This window comes from Pseudopodoces humilis, chromosome 15, assembly GCF_049639895.1.
Source record: "Pseudopodoces humilis isolate 2021_Gansu_Grassland_sample_001 chromosome 15, ASM4963989v1, whole genome shotgun sequence".
Classification (NCBI taxonomy): Eukaryota; Metazoa; Chordata; class Aves; order Passeriformes; family Paridae; genus Pseudopodoces; species Pseudopodoces humilis.
The window spans coordinates 13,320,001-13,339,834 of record NC_142214.1 but is presented as its reverse complement, the minus strand read 5'-3'; the positions used below and the strand labels follow the sequence as shown (position 1 = coordinate 13,339,834).

At 36.6% G+C, this 19,834-nt stretch overlaps 1 protein-coding gene across 5 annotated transcripts in view; it reads left to right on the top strand.

Moving 5' to 3' along the window:
- MTMR1 (myotubularin related protein 1) overlaps window positions 1-19,834 on the top strand; it is a 45,737-nt gene that overhangs the window by 11,430 nt on the left and 14,473 nt on the right. For 4 of the 5 annotated variants that reach the window (XM_088062713.1, XM_005532391.3, XM_014260944.2 and 1 more), the window contains 8 exons: window positions 623-706; window positions 1,309-1,458; window positions 2,186-2,374; window positions 2,785-2,970; window positions 5,988-6,194; window positions 6,995-7,087; window positions 13,493-13,606; window positions 15,000-15,176. In XM_088062713.1, the coding sequence (XP_087918839.1) occupies window positions 623-706; window positions 1,309-1,458; window positions 2,186-2,374; window positions 2,785-2,970; window positions 5,988-6,194; window positions 6,995-7,087; window positions 13,493-13,606; window positions 15,000-15,176 (1,200 nt within the window). Of the gene's footprint in view, window positions 1-622; window positions 707-1,308; window positions 1,459-2,185; window positions 2,375-2,784; window positions 2,971-5,987; window positions 6,195-6,994; window positions 7,088-7,530; window positions 7,564-9,008; window positions 10,061-13,492; window positions 13,607-14,999; window positions 15,177-19,834 lie in introns of those variants that run through there. The other variant, XM_088062714.1, reaches the window with a different exon arrangement.

Genomic DNA, 19,834 nt, shown 5'->3' with positions numbered 1-19,834 from the left:
TGATTCATAAAATCTGTTGTAGAGCGGGCCAGCCACTCTGACCTTGTGTGCTTTTTTGCATTAATTCATCAAACACTGCTGTGTCTTGCTGTTGGTGAAGTTAGTTTATACATAACCCTTGAGATCTAATACATATACATATACATAACCCTTTGCCTAATGTTGCTGATTAAAAATATATATTTATTGACTCTTATTTTCTGCAGTAAGTAATTCAGTCTAGAAGTTCTATCTAATACAACAAATAAGTAGAATTAGTCTTGTTATTAGTTAGCTGCAGAATTCGATTTCATTTGCTTATGTGGGTAAGGAGCTGGTTGGGAGGTAGGAAACCAATTTTCTCATCTTGGTATTGCCATTGATGAGTTGTGTGATCAGAAGCAAGCAACTTCAGTTTTCTGTTTCCTGTCTTGGTTTTGTAAACTTTAAACTCACGCTTCATGGAAAAAACCTATCTTCTCTCTAGCTTAGTGTTTTCCAGTCTTGACTGAAGGTGTTATGTCTGCTGTTCAAAGAGTTTTAGAAGTGTCAGATTTGAAATACTGGAGTGTTGACTATTTTGGAGTTACCGTGCATAAAACCTTTCAGGTGGTAATTTATGATTTTGCTTTGTTGTTTGTAGCCTCTTTTTGCATTCAGCTACAAAGAAAAGTTTGCTGTTAATGGCTGGAAAGTGTATGATCCAATGGCAGAATATAAGAGGCAGGTAAGTTATAGAATACTTGGTATTCTATACTTGGTACTTTTTTTCCTCCATCTCCCCCAGTGCCACTTAAACAAGGAAAAAATGTTACAGAAAACTCATAATTTTCAGCTCTTGCTACATAGATTGTCTACATCTCATGTTTAGATAATAAAATGCAAGTGGCCTGAGTTTGATTGCGTTGAGCACCTGCTAAAGTTGGTGGAGATACAGGTGCTGAGTACATGAGAAAATTGGTCTAATTTAACATGGTTCTGAAATCCACATTTTTCAAGTGCTGTTTCTAATTTTTTTTTATAAAGCTTCTACAAAGCTTTATAAAAAATTTGATTTGAATAAGCATCACCAAACAGAGAAGTAACTGTAGTTTGTAATTTTAAATCTACATTTTCTGCATGGTTATTTTCCTTATCACTTTAGTAGGAAAGACTTCCATTGATTTATGATTCAGTATGAAGACCTAAGTTTATAGCTTATTTAAAAAAAAAAAAAGTGGGCATGCCTTTTTTTTAGAAGTATGCAGCACATAAAATTTTTCATTGCCTCAAAGTCAGATATGTAAAGGTCTAACCTTAAAAATCCAAAATTGTATTGTTTTCATACAGGGCTTGCCCAATGAGAGTTGGAAAATATCCAAAATTAACAGCACCTATGAGCTTTGTGATACATATCCTGCTGTTCTTGTTGTGCCAACCAGTGTAAAGGACGATGACCTCTCAAAAGTGGCAGCATTTAGAGCAAAAGGGAGAATTCCTGTAAGTGAAATTTGTACAAGAGAATATAAGTATTTTAGAAATTTGTAGCTTTTAAGAAATTATTCATGTTTTTTTAGGCTTTGTTTTTTAAGTAACAGTGGGATGGCTTCCTTCCTGATGGAGTGGGGGGCAAAGAAAGAAGTAGGCTCAATGGGTTTAGAACTGAAGGGAGCAACTCAAGTGTGAGTTTAATTGCACAATTATTGTACTATGTAGTAAGTTTTTTGTTTGGATTAGCACTTCTAGGCCACAGTGGTATCTGATGCTCTGGCATGTATTAGCTTGTGCTCTGATTTGGAGTAGATGTGTCATAGCCATAGTGCTTTGCCTGAGAATAGACAAGGTCTCATTAGAACACCTTTAAAAATGATTAGATTGTGTTGGTTTTCCTGCTTAGCAAGGTAGTGTGCAGATCCATAGTCTTCCACATGGAAGCAGGTTTTATTCTTCCATTGCCCTTTTGTTTTTTCCAATTAGAATAATACAGGCTTAGTTGCTGCTATAAATAAAAGCTGTTTAGAATCACTCTGTATTTCAGGCTCAGATTGGGGATGAGCAGTCAGTGCTAGTGTGCTGTCAATATGTTTTTGCATCAGTCTGTCCTTAAACTCGCATTTGTTGATTTGCCAGGAAATAATGACAAATAGGCAATGTGATTGTCTAGTCGTTCTCTGGCCTGCTGCTTTTATAGTCGTGTAGTAAATTAAATAGTTTTCTTTTATTCCAGGTGTTGTCCTGGATTCATCCTGAGAGTCAAGCAACAATAACACGATGCAGCCAGCCATCAGTTGGCCCAAATGATAAGCGTTGCAAGGAAGATGAAAAATATTTGCAGACAATTATGGATGCCAATGCTCAGTCACATAAACTTATCATCTTTGATGCCAGGCAGAATAGTGTTGCAGACACAAACAAGGTAGGTTTGTATCATCACTGGTATTAGTTCATCAGCCTTATTACAGGGCTGAAGCTTGAGCCAGACATCAGGATGTGGAGAATCTGATGTTGAAAAGAGATAAGAAGGGGTCCCTAAAGAGGGCAGGGTAAGGAAGGTAAGTTGCTTGTAGCATTTTCGAACAGCTGGCAGGAATCAAGGATAGCATGAAGATATAGCTGAGAAATTATGCAGTAAAGCTCACAGAAGACCAAAGTTTTAATTGATAAAAAGGGAAAGGTGTATGGATGTATTATCAAATGTAGCTTGTTACAATCAGAATTTCTTTTGCCTAAAAAAACCTCAATTTTTTTTAGAAAAACAAGAGCCTAAAATATGATTTTATTAGCACTGAAATAATCCATTGTCTGTTTTTACCTTTTGAATGACAGGCTAAAGGTGGAGGATATGAAAGTGAAAGTGCCTACCCAAATGCAGAGCTGGTCTTTCTGGAGATTCATAATATACATGTCATGAGAGAATCCCTGCGGAAACTTAAAGAAATTGTTTATCCTACTATTGATGAGACTCGGTGGCTGTCAAACGTGGACTCCACACACTGGCTGGAATATATAAGGGTAAAGTGCTTTTGATGTGAAAAGTGAATTACTTTTTTAAACCATGTTTTTAACTTACGCTTCTGAAAATATTGCTCAAATAATGTTGAAACTCAAGCATGTTGCTTTAATCAGAATAATCTTGTGAAAAAGTATAATTTTTAAATAGTCACTTAGAACACAGCATTTTAAGCATTCTGTAATAACTTAGTATTTATAGTTTTATGTACTGGCAGATAGAGAGTTTATTCTTGATAACACAGTATCATCTTAACTGCTGTGTTTTATTTTCTCGAGAAAGAATGTTGGTGGACAGTCCAGCATTATCCCTCTTGTTTGGAAGAATGTACTGGGAACTTCAGATTATATTTGAGTGACTGTCAAAAGGACTTGACTGTGAATTCTGCAGTCTGTCTCATCCTTCTCTACTTCAGTGCAGTGTTACAGTTATTGTGATGGGCACCTACATTTTTATGAGCTGTTCTTAGCCAGTGATATCAGGTTATCATCTGCCCTATTATTTAACATAATATTAAAATAAATCACTACCACATTTGGTTTTACAGTCAGTTTCACTAACCTTTGAAATTATTTTAGAGTAGATTATTTCATTACCACATTCAATCCTCTGTTTATGAATAATATGGATGGAGTGTAATTTGTTTTATTAGCAGCTGGTTAAAATGTCACTCATGCAAAACATGTTTGCGATTGTACATTAGTTTGACTCTCTTTTAAGCAGTGCCTGCTGACAACTGCAGCAGAGCCAGTAGAGGGAGCAAACATGAAATTAAGAGTCAAATTTAATGATATTTTGGGAACAGTTTAATTTTCTTATTCTCTTGAATTTGAACCATTGAAACAGCTTTGGGATTCTAAGTATCTGGAAACCTTTTCTTATCAGCCTGGCCTTTTACTGTCATCTGTTTTGTGCCTGTGGTCACCTTTCATTGCCACTGACTCTGGTGGGGATCCTGGATTAGACAGTGTCCCGAGTGAACTTTGATAGCACCAGGTGACAATAGCATAGTAATTGGAAATTTAATTTAAATTATTTTGAAGAATTGACGTGTGTGACATTCTTCACTGATGTGTCCCTTACATGCTACTTCACTTTAACTATACTGACAACAGGAATTTCAGGCTGATTTCTTGAAACCTAACATTATTGTGTTAACAGTGTTGATAGTATCTCTCTGATATTTTTTTCCAAGAGTTCTTTGCCTTTTGATTTGGCTTGTAATAGCACTAATAAGCCATAGCTTTACTCTTTAACACATCTGCTGTTTTTTGGGATCAAACCAGTGTGGGTGTGTCCCAGTTTAATGCAATGCATTACTGGAAATTCTCCTTCCAACCCCTGGCATTCACAATGCTTCAGAGATGGTCTAGGAGTATCTGTGAAGGCACCAGTAACTCTGTGTGTGAAGACAGTAGTAACAATATGAGTAGAGGCACTTCATGCTTATTGCATACCCAGACTATTTTCTGTCTGAGGGTAGAACTTGTACCATTAACTATTTTTCAATTCTCATTTTGTAAACCAATCCAAAACCAGTTATTCATTAGGAGCCCTAACTGAAATACTGTGATGGTTACCAAGCTTTGAAAAATATGTAAAAAATATTAAATTTGTAGAGGAAGCTGCTTTCTGAAGGCTGTTGTTTGAAGTGAAATAAAGTGCTTCACATACTCCATAGGTATTTGCTGAATTAATAGTAAATGTGTTTTCTGTCTCCCATTCTCTGCTAATTTTCTGTACCTGTTCTGTTGTTTATTTCCAGCTGTTTTCCTTCAGAGGAATTTGTGTTCTCTTTAAAGCAAGCTATTGCATACCTGTATATTAAATAGATTAGTTTTCTGCTTTTATTGAACACCAAACGGTTTCAATATTAATGCAGTTGATCTTTCTAACTGAAATAATTGTCATTTAACTAGTCCAGACCACAAACTCTGTTCTCTCATAGACACTTTTGTATTGTTTCTTGATATTTCCCCAATGGCATCCTTCAGTTCTGCCATAAAAGATACGCTTAATGAAAGACAGAATCAATGAAAACTGTCTCTAAAACATGGTTCTTGAAATATGTTTGAAGACTGGTTTTGTGCATAGCTTCTCCAGCAGATGCTGGCTTTCCTACTTCCCAGAAGATGAGTTTGCATGCCTAGGAAGAGAAAAGTGCAAATATTTTGCAAGATTCCATTTTCTGATGTTGGAATGCAGTATAGGAATTCTTCTGTGGTCCCTTTTCTAGTGTATTTTTCTCCACATATATTTCAGTGAAATGATAGGTCATGTTAGAGACAAGTCTACACAGGAGAGAGATTATTTAAGTTTTTTAAAAACTAGAGGGTGGAATCAGGGAACAAAAGAGGTGGGAGTTTGAGAGGGGTGAAGAGTAACAAGTTCACACAGGTGACCTCAGTCCTGTGCCATCTCTGTCCTGTGCTCTCCTGCATTGCTCCTGAATTCAGGGTATTGATGGTCAGCTCAGAAGCTGAATACAACGTATACTTCATGCAGCAACAAATTAGAACAGGTTCCCAGCAGGGGTTTCTGGTTTTGTTTGGGTTGTGTTTTGATACAGATTAGTTGGATGATTTGTCCCTTTATCTAAACTCAGTAGTTTCAGTTGAACTGAAAATGGAGCAAAAAAGAGTGATTGATTAGTGTGAACTTTTGAAAAGCTCGAAACTTCAGCCTTTGGAATAGATTACAGTATTTATGTCTTATCATAATACAAATATAAATTAATTTAGAGAAGGGATTCCCAGGTTCATTTTTTATGTGCTGCTAGTAATGGACATCTGGTAAGAACTCTGTCCTGGACAACAGAGTGCACACAGTCTTTGTACCTCTAGGAATATGGATACCACTGTTTGGAAATCTCTAATTTAAAACATTGTCATCAGTATAATTATGTAATAAAACTGAAATTTTAAAACATAATGAATTAAAGAGTATAAAATCTTAACCTTTTTTTTTTGGTAGAATTTTGTTAGTATTTAATACTCTCATTTCTTCATTTTTGTTTAAGATGCTTCTTGCTGGAGCAGTAAGAATTGCAGATAAAATTGAATCTGGTAAAACCTCTGTAGTGGTGCACTGCAGTGATGGCTGGGATCGAACTGCACAGCTCACTGCATTGGCCATGCTTATGCTGGACAGCTATTACAGAACCATCAAGGGCTTTGAAGTACTTGTAGAGAAAGAATGGATAAGTTTTGGACATCGATTTGCAATGGTAAGCTGGAAAATTTAGTGTGCCATTTGTCACCTTCAGGGCTTTTACTTTGAATAACAAGTTTTTTCACAGTACTCTGCTGCATTTTAGTTATTGTCTCTGGTGTCCTTTTAATTATCTGAGTGTGTTAGAGAACTGTGACCCATTCATTTTTAACAGGAAACCTCTGTGTGACATATAATAATAAAATAAATGAAAATGAAGTGGTTTGAATGCAATGGTGAAAAAAAGTCACATAGCTTTTCCATGAGAATGAGGGATTGTAACTTATGCAGCTTATGAATATAGAACCAAGGAAAACAAGTAGGGTTTCTAAAGTTAAAATGGTTGGAGTGATTACTCTGATTTAAGGTTGAAGTGTTTAACACATGGGCTAATGGGGTACTAGAATAAATTGTTATGACATTCTGTCATAACAAAAAAGTGTCCAAAGGGCTCTGACTCTTAAGATGATTTGGTAGAAATAGAATGTAGTTATGACAGGTGGATATGGAATAACCATTTTTTCAGTCTTAAAAAATTCCTGCCAGTTTCACCCACTGGTAGAAATCAGCAGCTGTGCAGTAGAAGATGGGGAAGCAACTGGTAGAGCTTTCCAGCCCTGCTCAACACTGAAGGCATGTCCATAAGTGAATATTGGGATGCATTTTCAGTAGTTGAAAAATGCAGGTTAATGGAATGCAGGAAGACTTGCTTGTCTTGTTCACTACTGGAACATACTTTAGAGTTCCTGAGCTTTGCAGTGTTGGGATGGTACTGCAGACACACCAGACTGAAATGCAGTGTGCTCTGACTTCCAGAGAGTGGGACATGGAGATGATGACCATGCAGATGCTGATAGATCTCCCATTTTCCTGCAGTTCATTGACTGTGTTTGGCAAATGACAAAGCAGGTAAGATGCTGAAGAGTGTATTTCTATGAGGTATCACTCTTTATCTTGGAAACATAATTTGTATATGAGAATGCATTCCTTTAAATACTAGTAGCATGTTTACCTGAAGTTGATTGCTCTGTGGATGCACTATGTACACAGAGGGAAATTTCTGTTCAAAGTGAGGTACAAGGAGCTAGAGTAGAGATTCTGTCTTGAAACCAAAATACCAGCAATTTTTTTTCTGTTTAAAATAGGCTTACAAAACGTTTTCTGTTTACATAAATAAGAGTTGTTGATGAAATAAAATATTTGTGTTGCATATTCACTGGTGGAATAAATGTCTGTATGGATTTATATTGTTCTTAAGAAACAGCAAAAATCTGGGCTGATTGTGAACTGAAGGTAGTAGAGTTCTTTTATCTATGTCTCAAATGTGAACATTTTCATCCTTATGTATACAGGACAGCATTTATGCCATACAAGCCTATTCTCTGGTAAGTTTTCTTACTTCCATGACTGCTCTTTCCTATAGATCAGGGGATATCTCTGAAATTAGTGATTCTTAAGTTACCAAAATATTCAGCTTCTCATTTTTGTTCTGAAATGTTAACTCATCAAATGGATTTAGTCTTCATTTTCCTTACTTGTGTCTCCATGAGCAAAAACCTAAGCTTTTTTTTGTGCTTTTATATTGCCATTCTTTAATGGGATTATTGAAATAGGTTGTCCACATGAAGACTTTATTTCCAAGTGATTTAGAAGTTCTTGGTGCTTTACTCCTTTGGTTTTTACTTTCTATAACTTTTACCTTCTATGTCTATATTTTATCTTCTCTCCTTTTTTTTTACCTCCTTGAAGCCTAATGTGGATCTGTGCTTTTATGGTAAAAGCTGTTATACAGAAGTCTCTATAGTATATGATTTGTTTTGAAGGCAGGAAGGTAACAGTCTGGTTCCATATGATCTTAGCACTCTCAGATCTCTTATCTTAGTCTCCTTGTTCTGAACATGGTTCTTAAAACTTATATCATAGTTTCCAAAACTTGTATTTGAAGTTCCCTGCTGTTATACTGGGCCCTTGTCTAGGGGGTCTTGTAGACTTTCTTTTTCAGTGTTTCTATATTTCAGCATTAATGTGCTGTTTAGTATGCCTGGAGAAAATAAATTAAAAATTTTGTCCCTTTTTCAGAGGAAATCTAGTAAGAATAGCAAAGAGGAGCAGTTCTAAACACCTGGTAGGAACAGAAGTCCTCTGGGGAGATCCTTAATTGAGAGCAGCATCTTCTATTTTTGTGATCTCCCTTGCTGCCTTCTGTTTCTTGCTATAAACACTTTAGTTCCCTCTAGTTTAGAAAACAGAAAGGGATGGGGGCAGAGGGGGAATCTATGAAACATTTTGCCAATACCACATCTGTTCAAAACTTGGATCCAGAAATTGTTCTGAAATTTATGAACAGCAGTGACATTGAAAAACCGTTCATGTTGCACAGGAAATAAAATAGAAAAAGTTATTCTTGAAAAGTTTTGGCCCACTTGCTTTAATTTTTCAGTTGAATACTTAGAGAATGGATGTGAAGACTGTGATTTCCTTGACATACCAGACCAGACCTTTGAATAACAGGATTCGGTTTTATTGTTGTGTAGATTGTTTGTTTTTAAAACAGTGATAGTTTAGTGCTTTAGAATTCATGGTAAACATATGTGAAATGTTTCAAAGCTCAAATAAGTGTTAATGACTGCAGGAGGGTGTATGGGTCCTGATTTAGGCATGGGCTAAAATAAAACAAATAGGCTCTTTTGGGGTCTAAGAGTCACATTCTTAAAACAGACATCTTAAAACAGTGAGAGAATCTCTAACTTCCCACTAAGATACAAATTTCCAGATAGCTTCAGACAATGAAATTTAGGCCTTGACAGCCTTATATTTTCCCTTGGTTTAGGTGACTGTGGTAGATTCACATTGACGTTTGGAGTAGTAAGAAAACACCCACGGAAGTGATTTCTTTGAGAGAAGCTGCTGGGAGCTTCCTTTGTGCCTGGGAAAGGCCAATAGCTGGCTCATTCTGAGAACTGAGAACGTTTTGCACCATTTAGAAATTAGATCCACCTCTGTGAATTCTACATTTTATAAACCACAAGCCCGGGAACTAACTCTCTTTGCTTCTGGCCTCAAAAGGTAGCAGAGCTCTGGTGGGGCCGGCCCCACTCCCCTGCAGCCTGGGGGAGGCTGGGCCAGACTGCAGCAGCTCCCGGGCTGGGGATGGAGGCTGCAGGGACCCAGCCCCAGGCTGGGCTGGGCCATGGCTGTTGACATCTTGCTGACACTAAGCCTCCCCCCAGCCCGCACTGATGGCTCCAGGCTGAGCCTGCCCTTCCAGTGGCTGCCGGGCAGAGGGAGGGGCCCAGCACGGCCTGAAATACAACACCGTGACTGCTGCAGCCACTGCCTATGACCATCTGCAGGCCTGGCAAGATTTAATTCTTTCAGTGCACAGATGAGACCTGCAGACCACAATTCCCCCCTCAAGAGAAAAGGAGAAAGTGGGAACACGTAGAAGACAACATGAAAACACTGAGGTCAGTAAAGAAAGAGTCAAGGCCTAGATGGAAGGTGAATCAGGAGATGCCTTAGTGTTGGGCTGAAAAATTCTTTTGGTAGGGCTATGGAAATGGACAATGACATACTGAAATATCCCCTTTAATTCATGAGAGAGTATGGGAGGATGAAGCATTCAAACTGTAGATAGGAGCAGTGGCATCGATTGATGAAGCCAAGCAGATGCTGGAGTAGCTGTGATCCCATGAGAAGCTTGAACAGAGAGTGAGATGAGAGTTGATGAAGACCCTTTGCCCCCAGGGAGAGAAGAAAAAACCTCTGTTCCTAGAGATGACCACAGAGACAGATGAAGAGAACCTTTGCTTTGAACAACTCATCCTTAAAACAGTACCCCATGAGTTCATGGCCCACAGACACACCTCTATGAAGGCTGTGAAAATGGGAGGAATGTCACAATGCAGAACTTTTCCCCGGCAGTTGCTATTCATGGAAATGAAAAGTGACAAGAAAACTTTCTTTTGGAGAAGTTTCTATGGCATGACAAGAGAAAACTCCTCTCCCTACAAGAACTAATGAAAGACTATTGTATAGTTGGTACTGATTTAACATCCCAGGTTTTGTCTCTGTGTTGTCAGTTGGGAATAGAAAGAAGTTAGGCAGGGGGAGGAAGAGTGTTCTGGAGGTTTTATTCTGATGCTTCTTATTCTTGTAGTCCTGTTAATAAAGTTTCTTTATACCTTTCAAGTTGTAAGCCTGTTTTGCCCTTCTCCTAATCCATATCTCACAGCAAGAAATGAGTAAGTACACTGGTGATTTTAGCCAGCACTGAACCCACCACAATGACACACAAATGTGATAATGGAGAGCCTGAGAGAAGTACATTGACATCAGATTTTAATTAAAAACCATATGATGAAGTGTTTTCCTTCCTCTGTTAGTAAATTCTGATGATACTGAGCAGCAGATGTCAAATTGGAAAGGCCACATGTGATCTGATGAAATACTGATGCCTGCTTAAAAATGAAACAGAACTGTAAAATTTTAAGTTCAAAGCTTTGAAGTTGAAAGTTTAACTTCCTACCTTTCATGCACGGAGCCCTTACAGGAGAAGGTCTGTTTAAAAGTCAGCAGAAAGTTTCATCCTGTTTGTTACTGTGTGTCAGCTATTGCTGGAGATGGATTTTTTTGTGGATTCAGCAGTGCGCTGTTCCTCTGTCTAGTGCTCAATTAACATTATTGTCTGTTGCACAGTTGTTCTGCCAAGTGTTTCAATGTTAAATGTTACTGTAGTACAGAACAAATTCATTGATTAAAAAGCAAGTGTATTTTGCATATCTCTGAATCAAATGCCACTTGTCATCATCAGACTTTAACAAGATAATTTCTTTTTTTAAATGCCACTTTACAAAAACCCTCAACAACTCCAGCAGCAACAAGTGGGAGAATTTAACAACCCGTGTGTTTTCTCATAATTAGTGGATTTGAAAAGTAAATTTCCATTTGGGGAATTTTCCCACCTGAATCTTCAAGCAGATGCTAATAGGCTTGGAACTACAGAGGAAGGTATTTTTAGGTCAGTGATTTTTCAGCAGCAGTAATAGAAGCTCTACAGTTTTGATACAACAGCTCCAACAGTACAACTCTTGTCTCCAAAGACCGGGTTTCAGTAAAGTGCTATCACTTATTAATAAACTAGTTGGAGTGCAACCACTGATGTATGGAATTTTGAATATGCTTCACTGGATTGGAATAGTGGCGATGTTGGCATCTTTCTGATTAGTATGGACCTGTCAAAACACAGAACCCTGATGTGACAAGGCTCATTAAATGCTTTCAGTTAAAGAAAGTCCCTTTAGGAGACGCTTTGTCTTCAAAATTTTTTTGAAATATCATCTTGATGCTTTGCAAATTATTTTTGTTCCTTGTACCTGATTGCTGCTTTGAGCTGGACACAGCAGGCTGAGATCTGAGACCCAGTGAATTTTCTCCTGACTTGGTTCAGCACACCTGCTTGTCAAGTTCTGTTCATACTTCCTTAAAGTAATAGCTGTGTTTTAACATCATTGTTTTGTAATTAAGTTTTAGCATGATTTCCTGGTGAGAAGGAAGTTCAAAAGTAGTAACTTACGAACATGACCGAAAAAGAGATTCTGATAATCTTGATTTTTGGTAATTTCCTCTATGCCTTATAAAAACAAATGGTGAGGAGGTTGAAAACAACCCATGATTTGTAAGAGAAGCCCCAATGTGAGCACACTGTGCTGGTGAACAATGCACAGTCTATAGCAGAGTCATAAGAAGGCTCCCATTCATTTTCTGTGTCATGGTGCTGATAGTCTCCTTACTCAGAATTTTCAGTCAAAAGGTGGTATGTATTAGCTTGAGAAGTCTTGGAAAGAGAATGTTTTTACAACACTTGTCTTAGATCAGTCTTTCTTTTTATAGAACATTGTTAAAAACTTTGATCTTTCTGGGTTCATTACAAGCACACCCATTGTGTGTTATTCAGCTCTTTACTTTCAACATGAATAAACATTTCCCCTTCATAAATCACAGCTGACACTAAAGAGGAATTTCTGGATCAGCTAGTTCACCCGCAGTCCCAATTGCTGTTGCTCCTCCTAACTATAGGAGTCATCTTTAATAGCTCTTGAGTCACTTGCCAAGGTATTCAGTGTTCTTTAGTGGCACAAAACAGGATCAGTCCTCTGCTTTCTGCACATCTGAAATATTGAGTTAAAATTTCTCCATATAGCAGGAAATTTTGCCTTATGAATCTAAAACTTTGCCTTTTAGACTTCTTTGAAGATGTTCTATTTTAGAGGGAATGCACAAAGTTTGTTTCGTTTGTCCTGAACATTATTCTCTTATTACATGCTCATTATTGTTAATGAGAGAAATGCTGCCTCTTAAGTTTTCCTTAAATCTTCTCAATTTTTTATTATTCTAAATGTCCATCATTCTATGTCTGTATTTGCTACCCTTGTCGTGCTGGACACAAAGTTATTTTAGCACATCAACCAGTTGCCACATGTAGTCTTACTATAACATTTGATTGAAGAAGGACTTTTTCCATCTGAACGGGCAGCAGCCCACACAGTTTGCAGTAATTTCTTAATTTATGAATTTTTAGAGCACTACGGATTGGGAGAAATATTTTCAGATTTCTGACTGTTTGGCTTAGAATCTATCAGGTAACCTCTGCCTGAGAATAAAATATCTAAGGATGCTCAGGGAAATAAGAGTGCTTTCATTTCAGATGTACAGGATTTGCTTTCCCATACAGAAGAAGAGGGATTAAAGACTTATTGTATGTAGCTGATGGTAAACTCAGGGTGAAATGGAGAAAAGTAACCTGCTTGAGTAGAAAGTAAAAGAAAAGTTTTAAATCAATGTTAAGCACAATTTATGTGTAGTAGTCTTTATTATTAAATTCATTGAATGTTGAAACAGGAAATAAAACTCTTAAATGCTATTATCTTGCTTTTTATTTTCTTTTTTTTTTTACCCAAATTGTTTTCTTGTTCTGTAATAAGAAATATAAATCATATATTTAAGATGGGGTAGAACAGAATACTGTTAGAGCTTCTTCAAATAGATTGCTTTGTATCACCAGTTTCACATCAGCTAATGTTTGTATTCTGGTGCACTTGAATAATGAATGTAAAGTATAGCTCCAAGAAGTATTTGTAAAGAACTGCATAGGTGAAATGAACTATTGAAGTGGGAGTGACTGAAATTGCTGAGTTTTCCTGAAAATAATCCCGAAGTAGGAAAAAAACTGTACCTGAATTATTTGGTTACTTCTTATGTCTTTCTTCCTTTCTACACTGCTTAAAGGAATTTTACCCTTTTTTTTAATATCAGTTTCCTGCAGCATTTGAATTCAACGAGTTATTTTTGATCACCATTCTGGATCACCTTTATAGTTGTCTGTTTGGAACTTTCTTATGCAACTGTGAAAAAGAGAGATTAAAAGAGGTAAATAATCAGTATAATGCACATTCTTGGTTTTCTGATTTTATATAAAAATAAACTAAGAACGTCCGAGTTATGTTTTTTAATACACTTGGCACATAGTCTTAAAAAACAATGCAGACATTACATTTCATGGTATGAGAAATATATACTGAATGCCTTACCATTAAGTAAGGTGGCGCGTGGGCTTCTTTAGTTATCATCTGTTTGGGGGGTGGTTGAGAGTTTTAGTAAGTCCTCTTGCAGGTATTTTTAGCCAAAATACAAAATTTTAAATAATAGTAATTATCAAATTATATTAGCATTTTTTTCACTGTTTCCAAAGGAACCCCTGTGTATGACTTGGCAGGTTACTATAGGACATAACTGGATGGAACTTGTGGTTGAGGACACCAGAAATTAAAATTATCTAAGTGAATGAAGTTAGGACTCAATGAAATATGAAGTGTTTGTGAAGAAAAATTAACAGTTTGTTAATATGCCAAGTACACTTCTGCTTACTTGTGGCTTTGTTGTTTTTGCTATCTCATTTTTTGAAGGAAGTTACAATTCCTTGTTATAGTAAGTTTGGCTTTTTTGTTTTTAGTTTGTCTCTACTGCTTCTGTAGGGGAAAAGTTGCATGTAAATACCACAAGATGGAGCTGAATAACATGTTCTTAGCAAATGCAGGGTTTCCAGACAGCTTTCTTTCATAAATAAATAGTTGTATGCAATTATCAATAAAAAAATACAATTTAAGACACAGCAGTAGTAGAAATACATGCTTTACAACACTGAAGGAGTTTAAATTTGCAAGATGAATCTGATGTAAGTTCAGATTTCCAATCTTTGATCTAACCATTATTATGCTGATTAAATTTAGAATAATACAACTTTCAGAAGTGCAAATAAAGGTACAAGCAGTCAGTTTAAGGCATAATATCAATTACTTATTAGGAGCAATTAGTATGACTGGAAAATTGAATAATTATTATTCACAGACACTGTTTTAGGTCTTCCAAACTCCATATCTCTTCACTGATATTCTTGTTAAAGCGAATCTTTTTAGTTTAGTTGGTCAGTGTGTAACCATGTATTTAAGTAGCTGTGTGTATTGCTGTAAATTATGAGCAATACAGGTTGTTTTTGCTCAACTGGACTTTGGTGTCTCTGAAAATAATATGTCTAAATCTCCTTTCTCTATTAGCCTTGGACCAAAATAAGTGTTCAGATGTTTTGCTAAAGTTTTAAGGCTGTTTAATGATCGGCTACTGGAAGTGTTCTCAGACTGCATGTAATTTTCTAGTAGATAAGGTAAAATTCTGTCAGAATTACTGATACTTAGATATTAACATCATATTTTAAAATTTTGCAATCCACGTCATTGATTTTTTATTTTAACTTTTTTTCAATCAGGAGTTGAGCACAAAGACTGTATCTCTGTGGTCCTATATAAACAGCCAATTAGAGGAATTCACAAATCCCTTCTATGTAAACTATGAAAACCATGTCCTGTATCCTGTTGCCAGTCTGAACCATTTGGAACTGTGGGTGAACTACTACATCAGGTGGAACCCAAGGATGCGGCCTCAGGTATGAGCTTTCACATGTCTTCAGTGTTTTATTGAAGGACACAGAGATTGAGATAAATTATTATTTTTCCTAGTGTCAAATGCAGCGTTTAATACAAAAGTGCTCATCTGTTGCATATATTTCAGCTGATAGGGAAAAAGGTGTTTGGCATGAAGACGATGCAGGATATGGTCAAACTTGGAAAAAGGATGTTTTCATTAAAGTCACCCACAAACTAGGGAGTTACAGTATCACTGTATTGGCTTGTAAAGATTAGCAGTCTTTTTGTGTCAGAAAATTACTTTTATAATACTTTGTAACACTTTTTAATACTTTTATTGCCTTAACCTTCTAGTAGTTTCTGTGTGCCTATGTTTTTAATCAAGTTTTGCCCTTTCCCCAGCACTGACATAAAATGTACCAGCAGTTTCTGAAAGAACTGGACTAGACCAAATCATTTTGCAGGTTCTCTAAACTAAGCATCCCATGGATACTTGTTTTCAATTGACTTTTATAGTGTGAAAAACGAGATTCACTTAATAAATTATAAAAAGTTTAATATAAACAAAAAGACAATTAGGAGACAAAGGAAATAAAGCAAAGGGTTAAAACGACCAGGTGCCCTGGCGGGTTGCCAGGAGCACACCTGGTATCTTGGGAACACTCTTTTTATCCCCTCCTGCTGTGAGGGTTTAATGCATATTCAGACTTTTTCAAGAAGTATTTAGCATGTCCCCTCCCTGGTTCCGCCTATTTAGAACATGCTCTGTATAGTTTTTATTTTTTGCTGATTATCATTATTTTGAGTTTGGTTTCCTTTCTTCTTGCAAATGGTCGGTGTTGATAACAGTCCGGGCCCCTCATCCTTCCTTTGAGGGCAGCTGGGCTTCATATCTTTCCCCCTCCTGCTGCCAACGGCCTGGTCCTGGCTTCTGATAACAGTTTGGTCTCCATTTCCTGCTGCTGATAACAGCCTGGTTTCCACTGTCCTTCTGCTGGAAACAGCTTGGTCCTCCCATTGTCCTGCCTGTTGGAGTTATCTTGCCTTGTCCGGATGAAACATATCCCTACCGTTCAGAATTCCTTTCTAAGCCTATAACTTGCTAAGAGAGAGAAGAATATAACAAAAGCATATAGCATATAACATTTATCATAATACTTGTGAAAAGCCAATATTTACAATATGAATTCACAACAATCTTTTTTAGCTGGCATACTAAAGATTAAACATTCCCCATAAATGCTCCTTGATTCATCCAGTATTTGTTCTTATAAGTAATATCTGCTATTCAAATAAATCTCTAAATCTCATCAGACAAATGTTCCATATGCTCTCATGATTAGAAGTCTGAAAAAAGAACAATCACATTGTGTCACAACCATAATATATCTGAGTGTGCTACACCATCTTTTTTAAGGTAACATTCCAAGGTACTCCCCAAGGTACCCCCAAGCATATTATGATAAATTACCTGTATTAAGTGATTGCTTGAAAGCTACTTTCATCTTCTAGCAATTAGAATGAGATGTGAATTTCAGACTTATTAGGCATCCACAAGTCAGAGGCTGTTGTTAAGATGGTGTTCCAAGGTAAGTTTCAAGGACACTTGGATTTCTACACTACACTGGTAGAAGTCCAGGTATCTGAGAAATTCCTTTTAAGGTCCTGGAAAAGTCTGGCTTGCTTGCTTTTCTCACTGAGGTGTCTCCTCTGAGCTGCTTTGTTTCTCTTACTTGTTAAGACTTTGAAAGATGGTGTATTTTAAGTTATATAATTTTCAAGTGTAATTGTCAGCTGCTTTTTAGCAAAATACCATCTTTCTGTTAGCCTGTTTGCTGAATACAATTTGGGTGGTGTTTGCACTACATGCAGTAGTGTCGGTTTATGACTTGTATTTGATTGCGATCTCCAGGCCTTGAGAGCAAACAGGCTTTGTGTACCACATGAAAGCCAGTCCTGATCCAAAAGAGGGAGAGTGGGGAAGAGATAACATGAGGTGTCACAACAAGACAAGAGATACCAGAGCTGTGCCTCTTAGTGAAAGCTCTGTTCACTGCCTTTGTCACTGAATGCTCTGCCTGCTTCTCTGGGACATGCTCCTCAGTCACTCTGGCATGTGAGACTCATTCAGCATCTGAGAGCAGGTCCCCCCAGAAGCAGCTGAAGGGAACAAAACGTAATGGTCCTGGTAACTACCTTAACTTTCCTGCCACCTGCTTTTCTTGAAGTACTTAAAGTGTTTCAACATTTTAGTTCTACCACGTAGTTTTGTCTTGGTACATCATCCCTTTCCTCTTGTCTCTGGCCTTTAGCCTTTATGTGATATTTATGACCAGTATTTGGGAGTGTTTCACATCTACTTGGATAAATTAGCAGAAATTAAAATTTTTTGTTGCAGAATTGCATTTTCTGGTCTAATTATGAAGGCACAAACTCATACAAGCAAATAAATAAACAGTTTCTGCAATCTACAATATACTAAGTTGCTTTCCTCTGTATTTGCATTGTCTGGTGTCACACCCTGTTAACCAATTCAATAACATTCAGATGCATTCAGTGACAGAAAAAAAGACAATGACCCTTGTGACACCCAGCAGGTCTTCACTTATCTTCAGTGAAAAAAATTTTTAATCAGTGGATTTATTAAAATAATGGGCATCCCTGCGTACTGATAAAAGGTGATTTTGTTGAATAACTTTTAGTGTGTTCTCTTGATTCTCAAGTAAATATAAGAGAAAATCAAATATTTAACATGAGTAAGTTCTCTGATGATTAGTTCATCACTAATGAACCTTGTGCTGTTTTATCATCTGTAAAAACATCTTTAGAAAACTAAAACTTTTTTTTTTTTTTTTTTTACGAGCTCACCAAAAAGAAGAAAAGGCCCGATAGGTGAATTTAAGGGAAGATGAATAATAGTACTTTGAATATAATGGGAATAGATCTTTGATACCCATTTTCAACAAACTTGGTGTTATGGGAGAGAAATCTCACAGGAGCGGAAGGGCAGGTTTTGGTTGGAAGCAATATTTTAGGTTTTCTCAGTTCTGCTTGATTAGTGAGCTTGATTTTTGAATGGACTGAGAAAAGTTTCATTGCACTTCATTGCCTTTTCTATTGAAAATGAGCATATATGACCTGTAACTTTTAAATTTTAAAATTACTGAATGTTAACTTGATATAACCATTTATTTGTTTTTGTATTATTGTACTCTGTCTTCAAATATCTGTGTCTCAGCCTTTACCAATGTGCTACAGTCTGAGCATATTCTTCATTGTCCTAGGACATACAGAGTTTAGCAGTATTCTTATGTTCCATAATGATTTCTTAGAATGATATAACCTGTCTAAGCTTTGTTGAAGCCTGAGATGGTGGTTTTGATCATATTTATTTGCATCAAGAGCTCTGTTTATTTTGTATTGCAATAGATCTTGTGCACTTAAGGACACACAGCCTTTTTCCATAGGGTTCAAAGCTCAGGAGTCTGAGAAGTGAATACTGTGGAAAATTCTAGGTTAAATGTGGTCATCTCTTGTTACTAAATCATGCTGCAACAAGGTCATTCTAATTCTTAAGTGAAATAAAATGTTCTTTGGTTTGAGTTTGGAGGCATTACATTATTATTGACTTCTTGTCCCAAGAAAATTAGATAGATTTAAGTTCTGTCTTATTTGAGTTCATTGACTGAGAAGACCTTTTTCAGATTTGCCCTTTCTTTGAGTTGGAGAAATGTATATTTGTATGTGATGTGTGAAAGAGAAGCTCTTCCATTTTCTTATACAGAGGTGTGGGCTCTGTGCGTATGGCCTTCCAGATAGTCTGGAATACATTAGATATTGTTAGATATATTAGATATATTAGATAGATATTTTGAATTTTTTCAGTGGGTATATATTTTTCTGTTTTCTATGTAGTCATTTCATTGTCTTCTTGATACTGTTTGAGGAGTTCTGGCTGCCAGATGTCATTAGATATCTCCTTGAGCATCCCTGGAAGGTGGGGAGAACACAACAGTGATGTTCTTGAATCTTGATCTTGTTCTGATCTCTGCAGGGGCAATATTTTTGAGCTAACATATCCCATCATTCATATATGCAGAGCATGAGTAAAAGTTCCAGTCCTTTCAAGTCAAGCTGTGAGAGGCAAAGAAAATAATGCAAGTTTTGCACAGTCTGTTAGGATATATTTAGTTCTTTTTGTGCTTTCTTGAAAATTAGTTTTAACTCTTGGAGGACAGGGCTTAGTTTAATTTTGGTTTTATGTGGTTTTTTTTGGGTTTTTTTTCTATGCCTGGTAATTTTTCATCAAGCTCTGTTCTGTAAATTTGGCCACAGTGCTCATGTTAATAATATAGAAATCCCTGTCCTTTCTCAAATTCATTCTTTTCTTTGTGTGTGTGGACTGTCATCCAGAGTAAAAGGCTAGCACCATTTATTGCCTAGAAATTAAATTCAGCTAATGTAATGGGATCATCTGCTAAAAACAATCACAAAACTTCTGTGGAAGAGTCAGAGTAATTCTGTTGGCTGGTTAGCAGCTCACTTAAAGATGTGAAAGGGAAAGGTAGGAATAAGTAAAGCTGTTTGTTTGGTATATACAGAAATTACTGTAAAGTATATAAATAACTTACAATTGCTGCTTTTATTTGATGCTATTGCAGAAGGATTTGATGTGTTA